The following is a 9,551-nucleotide window of genomic DNA, read 5'->3' on the forward strand; positions in this document are numbered from 1 at the left end:
TGATGGGGATGATGCTCAGCTGCTACCACACCAGACTTTAGCTCAATAAGTGTAAAATTAACTAAGTTACAGCCATATTTGTGTTAGCTAATGTGAATTAGCTGTGTCGCCATTTTAAACTGGCTTGACTCCAAAAGGTAATCTGTTGTAGATGTACACCCAGTGATTACTCTTTGAAAGGTTAATTTCAATCCATTTGTGGGTTCATGACAAAAATTAGCAGACAGATGGAGTTGACTTTAATAGTTAATAACAAACTTTTAAAACCAGATCTTGCACAATCAGTTAGCGCTCTAAGTACATACTGAGGATGACTTTCAGGTACTAACACACCAAAATTTAGCTTCATATCTATAAATGTGGCTGATTTATTGCAGGGGGTTTTGTGTGTTTTCTAAGCTTTTTGAGCTTTGGCAACCATCTTGAATGGGTTGATCCCTAAAGCTCCAAAAATTAGTTTTACTGTTTTTATTAGGACCACGTGTTGACTTTCATTCAATTCTGAAGCCTAAGCCTGACCCTTTTCCTAAACTTAAACCTTACCAGTAGTACCTATCTAACCCTAACCTAAATTCAAATCACACCTTAGCCCTAAACCTAATCTATAACCCAAAAATGACCAGGCTTTGGTCTCCATAAGGGCTACCAGTCCTGACAAGGTTTGTGATTATTACCAGAAAAGGTCTTAAAAAGGTGACAAAACCCAGGTATGCACCCTTTCAACTTCTGTGGCTGATGGTAACAAACAAAATTGACTTCCCCAACTTTAGATTCTTTTATTTAGGTAAAAATCTTTGAAATGAATACTTATTCAGTACATGGTAAATAAATAGTCTATGGGGAGCATTTGCTGGTGAACGTCTGCCTGGTTTGGTTTCTTTAATGTATGACAGAACACACACATTGATGGGCAGCATTTTCCCAGAGATTAGGCATTTTCATTTGGCGGTAGGACATGTCACGTGTGCTGCTTTGGGCCATAAGGGGACGGGCACTTGGGTGAAATGGCCGGGAAGATTCTGTTCGCTTCAGCAGTTTTAGTGGAGTGATTGAAAGTGTGTGTGAGAGAGCAGCGCGGGGAATCTTGTAATGCTGTTTCAGGACTTTTTCACAACAGAGGAAGATGGTGTTATAGGAGCCAGTATTACGCTTTTTTCCTACTGGAAGATTCCAACTTTCTGTTGGAAGACATCTGTGTGTGTGTCAGTGCCTCAGCGTTGTTTATGTGTGTTGTGTTTGTATGTATGTGGGTGTGAGAATCTACAGTTTGTCAGGGATTGATTTGACGCTGAGAGTTTTGAGATTACCTGTTTGGATTAGCCCAGTTAGCTTTAAAACCCAAACACAAGATCTCATTAGACCTCCAATAAGCTTTGTGTTTTTATTGTAGGCAGATTTAATTTAACATAGTCAGTAGGTCTGTGAATGTGCACCAGCTTCATTCCTCAGCCAACAGGGCTGCTAAATTCCTTATAACATTCTTCTGGGCTGAAGAAATGCAGTTCTTTATACTTGCTGTATAAAGTTATAGCAAAATGGCTATGACTCAGCTAATTTTACAGATATCGAGCTAATATTTGATGTGGCAGTAGCTGAAACTCATCTCCAACTTAAACTCTGAGCGATAACTGATCAAATATCTATTTTTGTAAAACATGACCATTACTGTGAGTTAACTGTGCCTGTTAGCAAAATGTCTCATAAAACCACTAGATGGATTTTAACCAAAGTTCTGGAAAACGATCTTTGGAGGTTCATTTATAACAGTATAAAATTTGGAGGTGGCCTAATTCAAGTTTGCTACCGCAGCTAAGTGACCTTTAATAAACATAATTTGACAAAAGCTGAGCTAAAACTTAGTGTGATGGTAGCTGAGAGTAATGTATAACCCGAACTCCACACCCTACACGTTGTAAAACATCTTTGGGAATAACTGTTTGAGTCAACGCTGTCTGTCTGTTGGCAAAATATCTTTTGAACTGGACAGATTTTAATGAAACTCTCAGGAAGTAGTCACTGTCTGTACATCTACAACTCCTCACTATTTGGAGTAAACAAAATTTACGATGGCTGTTATAGCTAATTGACATTAGCCAACATAAAAATACTCGGTCAGTTTTTCCAAGTATGAGCTAAGTTTCGTGTGTGCAGCAGCCAAGAGTCATCCCCATGATCCACTCTGCTCAGCTAACACAGCATTTTACTCTTCTACCCTGGCATTTTGTTGAATGTTACACAACATATTGTTACATTTACAGTTACTAAAGAACAAAGACAGCTTTCCCAGCTTGGTAACTTTTAGAAAACTTTAACATAGATGGTTAAAGAACAACAGGAAATGATGCAGCCTGTTGAATATTGAATCCCTCTAACATTTTTAAATTCTGTTTTTACACTTTCTGAATATGTATTTCTTGAAAAGTTCAGCAACAACAAGATGTCACACATCAACTCAGTTGTTAGTTTGCTGAAGTGAGATAATGTGTGGCAGTTTTTACAATTTGAATTGCCCTCGATTGAACTTTGAGTTGATTTGATTTTAGATCTTGGTGAGCAAAGGTGATATCTCACTAGGCTGCAACTTGTTGGCAAACAACATTCATGAATGGCATCAACTATCATGCGTGGTTTTCAATTATCTTGCATGCAGTCCTGACGTTTAAGTTTTAAACATGTTCAAAACTTTGGTGCGACAAGTTTTCTCTTATATTAGTCACATAGACTTCACTAACCCACCTAAATTTTGTCGTGGGCATCTCCAGCCCATCATCCTGTGGCCTTCTGGTCAAATTAACTAATAATTCTCTTCTTCTCTTCAGTTACCAGGGCTTCATGAAGGTTAAGAGCTTTAGAGCTGCATCCTGACTCCTGCACGGGAGCTCCACTTTGACAGAAAACATCCAAGGCAAATGTCTAGGTCTAAAAAAGGAAAAACACAATGATGATAAATGATAATTATTGCAAAACTGGTCCAGATCTGCCTATCTTCCAAACTAGCCAAGGTGGAAAACAAATAATGTGCATGACCAAGAATGCAGTTTTTCCAGGCAGGCCATGATTTTCAAAAACTGGCTGTTCCAAAGGCACCTGTGTGGCTTGCTGGTCACTTGGTCACAATCATTCAGAAATCTGTGAGACTGCAGCTGGAAGTTTGCCCGTTTCCATTTTGAGTTGCCAACTCGTCCTCAACAGTTGCGGCGGAGTGAGATACCACCTAACTGCGGAACCCCAGATCATTTTCAGCTTTTGCAGTCATGACTAAGCTGTCTTCAGTGTCAAAGTGACTTGCAAACCCAGCTTCAGTATGTAGATGCATAATTGTATGTGTGCTGGTCCATAAAATGAAAGACACTAAAAATAAAATTTGAATCGTATGTAATTATTTGTGAGAAGAATCTACAGTGCAGCCTTTGAAGCTTTACAGCAGCTTTCTGAATGTTTTGTAAACAGCAAAGGTATCTTATTTATACAGCAGAAAATGACAGTAGTGTAGCCTTGATTGGATGAAAGATTTCTACCACCACCTTCATCCTCATTTCTATAGTCTTGTCTCCCGACTCCGGCTGCTCTCCTCAGATATCTTGCCATTTTATCCTTTTGTACAGTAGACAGCTCTGCACTGGGGGGAGAGACGAGCCACGGTAATGAATTCACCCTCAACAAGGGTGCGATTAACCTATTGATTCTTTCTCCTTGCTTCCTTGCCACTTAGAAAATTGTCTTGCACGATTACATTTCTGTAGCACAGCGCATTGACTCCAACCACCTCGGATGCAAATGCTTTGAATCCCTCTGCCCTTCACCGGTGAAGATCATACAGCAGCTCTCACTGAACTGTTCTCCCAAAGTGACACACATATATGCTGTAGCTCTAACTGATTGGGGGGAAAAAAGCAGGGCTTTAATGATTTGGGTTTCCTTGCTGTGTTCGTCTCTCTGCAGACTGAAGCAGAAGTCTCAGTCGGTGGATATTGCCAGTCAAGGTTTCTCTCCGACTCTGGTGCCAGCCTCGCCCCGCAACAAGGCTGCACCACCTGTTGCCAAGGCGACCACCGGCCTTGAGGTGCAGGAAAACAACACCACCAACTCCAAGCTCCGCTCCCCTCGGTGTGTCGAGCTGAAGAGAGGCTACACCATAGGTAAATAACACAAACAGGGCTGGCGTAGCCTGTTTGGTAATTTAACAACAGTTCAATCTGCATTTTCGGTATTGATATGTTGTTGTTATTGTTTGGCTTTGATGCTCAATTATTACACGCTTCACTAACAGGCTGCTAGAGAGTGGGATGTATTTATGTCTTCATACTGGTGTCCAATCATTCTTTGTAACCTGCTGACATGAACGTGGCACAGCTAAATTTGACCATGTTGCAGCAAACTTTGTCTCTCCCTTTTCTCAACTCCTAATCCATTTGCTGTCTACCCATTCTAATTACGAGGCCCAGATGAGATTTACTTCAGTGATGAATTCTATTTTTGGCGGTGGCGATGGTGGTGTGGGAGGGACTGTCTGCTCCAGCTCTATTTCCGTGTTGGAGGGTAGGTTTCTGCTTTGAGACTTGAGCGCACTTTGGGGAGTCGATTTTGCAGAGATGATGAAATGAGCCCGGGCTAAACGAATTCGGATCTGATAAGTGCTACGCATCTCAGTTCGTTTCATTAATGTGATTCAGTTAGCAAGTTGCTCCGGTTAAGGTTGGTAAAGAAGGAACAGACTGAAGAGTTCTATAGGGGATAAACTAAGTGCTGATCTCCTATTTCCTCTTAGTTATTTTAGTCTGGATCAACTTCATGTTTCTCTGTGCGTTCTCAGTCATCCAGGTCTTGTTGATGTTTTTAGAAGTGCTTAGTTGTATACAAATAGACTTTGGATTTGAATTGAACATTGCAAATAAAGTCTAACCAATTCTGGCTTATTCAAGTCAAGTTTTGTTTAATAATATTTATAAAAAAAGATGTGTGGCTAGGGAAAACCAACAAATTGCATTTGAAGAGCTGCAGAGTCTGGGTTGGTCTACCAGGTGATTCTCGGAGGCGTTGAGTGAAGGCGTCAGCTGGTGCCCCATGCAGGTAAACCTTCTCTGGAGTCATCGTGCAGCGACTCACCTCCTGCTGGCCAAGCTTGAACCGGGGAGCGCATCGATCTGTGGTTGTCTGTATCAGCTCAGCCGGCAATAATCAATAAAGGAAACTGGGGGATAAAAGCTTGGCAGCGCAGGTGGACTGACTGTTGATATTTCAGCCAGCTCTTATCATCCATTAGCCATTCAGCGACAACAGTGGGCTCCTGTTAAAGGGTTGAAAGTTGCAGTTTCAGCCAATAAAAGGAAAGGACAACTTCCTATTCCAACATAAACTGTACGAACCGTGAAAGCATGAGTCATTGGAGTGAATCACTTGCCCTGGCTAGTGTTGGCCTAAATGAACCACATTCAGATCAAGACCTGGCTTTTCACTATACGAGGACAGCAATAATACATGTGGCATCTGGTAATGCTGCTGTATCACATAATGAGACATTGATTAGTGACTGCTTCGTCTCTCCAGTTCCTATCTTGATGGGAGGCTGTAGGCGTTGCTCTGTGGCATTTATATACAGTCAAACCCAGAACAGGCTGCTCCTACAGGGCTGATCATGCTAATTTATTCTAATGGGAGGGTAATAATGTGGCGGGGAGCTTGCAGTGCTTGTCTGCCAAGCTTCAGACAGTTCTGTCATTAGAGGCACGCAGCACATTGGCGAAGGACATTTTAATAACCTGACCAATGAGCCTCCCACCAGGGCAACGACTGATAGTGTTGCTGAGGTTCTTCCATTAAACGTACAGCCATGGCAGGGGTTTTGACTCAGGAAGAGGAGGAGTCAGTGTTGATGGTTATGTCTGCAGAGTACAGAGACGAGGAGACAAAGACAATATTTATGCTGTCAGAGTGAAGCTCTTTGTCCAGCTTCAGTCTATCTTGGAGACTGATGCACTTTAGAGGAATGTTTGGGATAATTGTGGTCCGCTTCATGGTCATTTTGTATAAAAAAAAAGATAGAAAAAGGCAGATGAGAACGAGAGTAAAGACCAGTGAGAGTGTTAACGGCAAAGGAAGGGATACAAAAATGTGGAACAAAAAGGCAGAGTTAGAGAAGGAAGAGACCGAGAAAATAAGAGGATAAATCGTATGGCAAACAAAAAAGATGAAATGAAAAGATTGGAAGGAAACCAGACGCATAGAAGCAAAACTCATTAATAGGTGGGTAGAATGGAGGAGATAAATTGAAATGGAGGATGAATAAAACAAGGGGAAGAAATGAAAGGACAGAAAATGAGACGGATGAAGAGAAGGAGAAAAGGAAGGAAAGGAAGAGGGGGAATAATCAACAGAAGGGGATGTACTGTAGGGGGTGGGTGGAGGGAGAAAGCAGAGGACAGAAGCACAAAATTATTAAAAGAAAGCAGTCTGAAAGATTAAGACATGACAGATTTATAGAGAAAGAATGAATAGGAACAAAATAAGCCGAATGATTAGTTGGAAGAAAAGACAGAAAGTAAAGAAAGAAAAAGAGAAACAAAAATGAGAAGGTAACCAAAACACTGAAAGGATAAAGCAAAGACAACAAAGATGAGAAGGAATCAAAGGTCACGGATGATGATTTAAGGAAACTAAAGGCTAGCATTCCTTGAAAGAATTGATAATGCCCGCTGCCTTTCTTGCCAGACTTTTAAAACTAAGCTCATTTTATAATGTGAAATGACAGATTTGCATCTGTTTTGGTTAAACCTTGAAAATACACATTATGTGTGATCTTCTGTAATATAGCAAGCGTATGTGTTGGAGATGGCACTTGGGTACAACCACAACACATTTGAGCTTGATATCTATAAAACTTACTGAGTTATAGACAATTTGATGTGAGCTAAGGTTGATTAGATTGTCTTAAATTGGATCGACCAGATGTCCATCCAATAATTACTTTCTGATTGTTTCATTAAAATCCATCCAGACAAACAAGGTTGACACCAACAGTTAATGCTGGATTTTAAAGCAAAGATCTTGCTTAGTGATGAGTGATTGTCTGTGGCGGCTGAGTCTAAAAGGTATTCAGTTGTAGATGTTCATCCAGTGATAACTTTCTGCAAGTTTCATTAAAATTCCGCTTGTGGTTCATGAGATATTTTGGTAGCAAGACACGCGAATGCACGTGCACACAGACACGGGCAGAAACATTATCGCAGCATGAGATAATTAGATATAGTGAAGGAAAGGAAATGAGAGAAAGAAAGGGGAAAGAATTAAAAGAAGATGGCATGAAAGGAAAACAGAAGCAAACTGGAGCTGAAGGAATTGGACTCGCAGCGTCCCTGCTTCCCAGTCCCACAGCCACAGCCGACCTTTACATCATCATTGCTCACATTGGCTTGAACACCTGCGCAGCTGTGGACTTATTATATATTACAGACATGTATCTGCCTACAACAAGCTCTTTTTACACTTCATGCAGTGTTGATTTTCCAGGCCTGACTCCTGCCCTCTGTGCTTTTAAACAGTACCTGTGGGTCCCATTCTTTGTGCTTTGTGCTCTGATGTTAACTATATGGAGACAGATTTTTATTCTTACTCTGGGTAAAAAGCACTCAAGCGAGCCGTTTCTCTGTCCCTCCTGAAGATTTCTTGGTGAGGGTGCCAAGGGAGAGCCTTCTCAGCATGTCACTGCAGCTGAAGAGGAAGAGCTGCCTCCGTCCACACTCCCACTTTTCTTTTTTTTCTTTTTTCTGAAAGCTCCGCTCTCTCTCCTCCTTTTTACTCGCTCTCTCCATCTACAAAAACCGCTTTCTTGTTATCCTCTAATGTATTTCTTGTGTGTCTGACCAGGGGGTGCAGGGAGGCGGGTAATTTGTGTCAAGGACAGATGGACATGACCAACCTTGCCTGGAGGCTCAAGGAGAGGCGTCTTTGTCACGTTATACTCTTGTTTGACTAAAATTCGTCGTAGTTTAAGGGATATTTTGGCCGTTTTGAAGTAGGATTCTGTGGAAAAATTATGGACACTGACTGTAGATAGCTCTTTGAACAACCTCTGTTTGGAGAAATGGTTTATGTCCTAAAGAACTGACAAGTTAACGGCTAGTCCAAACACAGCTAGGACCAAAGTAGACTGCTGTCATCTTAAAACAATCTTCAGAATTTCACAGCAATTCAGGGAAACGCTATTTCAGTCCTTTACACAGCTGTCAGTTCCTCATTACACAGTTATTTACATAAAACTGTTTACTTTCAAGTGCAATTAGAGTCACCAGCAGCTAGCTGCAGCACTTCCTGTGTAGCTTAGGATCCGTTCTGGCACGACATTTATAATATCTCTACCAAAAGAATGATAAAAATAAGGGTGATAAAGGTTTGAACAATGTTTGCGTAAGAAGTTGTGAAGTTTTAAACATTGGAGGGTTTTTTTAGGATGTCAAAATCCGGACAAATAAACCAACCCAAGTCTTTAAAACTTCATAGCGATTCGTGTAACCACTATGATTTGAACCTTTTTATCATTGCCAATTTCACATTATACTGTTATTAATAAGGGTGTAATGATATGCCTAAATCATGGTTCGGTACATACCTTGATAAAAACATTTTAGTACGCTTTGGTAAAACAAAACAAACAATAATATTGTTTTTCCAAATTATAACCCTCTTAGAAGGAGAGAGAGAAAAAGAAACCATCCTTGCTAAAGTAGCAGGTCATGTTAAGATTCATCAATTGTTATTCTCACCATAAAATTAAAAGAAGAATAAGTCATAGTGTTTTATTTTATTCATCCAATTTGAACAAATCAGGCCACATGTCCATCAAAATGTCTATGAACTCCAAAATGAAAAAGTATCTATCTTTTATTGAGAAATTTACTATAAAAAAGTGCTGAGTCACTGCTTCCATACCCATTTTTGTGTAGGTAGTGCACTGTGATAAGTGCAGCTTTCAGCCAAGCTGCGTCTGTGCGCTCAGTTTGCAGGACAGCACCATGACGCACCCAGTCAGAAGGAATCACACACTCACACACACATACTTGAGTTTTTGTGGGTGTCAACCAACAATCCGAACCTCTTTAGTAAATGTAATGGCAGGGCTGACAGACACTCGCAGCATTCAAGCTGAAGCTGAAGAAACAACCTTTCTCTTGGATAGATTTTCAAACTCCCAGCAACCATTGCTGAACATAGGTGCAGTTTCTACATGTGTGCCCCCTTCTGGGGTTAACTTTGCAGGGAACACCACATATTCCCATGTGAAGGGGCGGCATGGTAGTTTAGTTTTCTTTACTCCTTTTTTGTCATGGCAGTTAGCAAAATAAATAAAAATAAGAGCATTTTCTGAGAGAGCTGATTTCCTATGACTTAACGTATTGGTCACCTGGTCCTTGTACTATACCTGTCACAATGTTGGTACCGTGACCTTCAGTACAAATACATGTACCATTACACCCCAACAAAACAACAATCTAGTTCAAAAGCCCTGGAGGCAGGGGTGGAAATTAAAAACTTTGTCCACCAGCCATAGTGGCTGG

The 9,551-nt window shown here is 40.8% G+C and overlaps 1 protein-coding gene across 4 annotated transcripts in view; it reads left to right on the plus strand.

Moving 5' to 3' along the window:
- oxr1a (oxidation resistance 1a) overlaps positions 1–9,551 on the plus strand; it is a 210,160-nt gene that overhangs the window by 88,404 nt on the left and 112,205 nt on the right. For all 4 annotated transcript variants that reach the window (XM_017413195.3, XM_017413196.3, XM_017413194.3 and 1 more), the window contains exon 3: positions 3,943–4,139. In XM_017413195.3, coding sequence (XP_017268684.1) covers positions 3,943–4,139 — 197 coding nt within the window. The remainder of the gene's footprint in view (positions 1–3,942; positions 4,140–9,551) is intronic.

This window comes from Kryptolebias marmoratus, linkage group LG16, assembly GCF_001649575.2.
Source record: "Kryptolebias marmoratus isolate JLee-2015 linkage group LG16, ASM164957v2, whole genome shotgun sequence".
Classification (NCBI taxonomy): domain Eukaryota; kingdom Metazoa; phylum Chordata; class Actinopteri; order Cyprinodontiformes; family Rivulidae; genus Kryptolebias; species Kryptolebias marmoratus.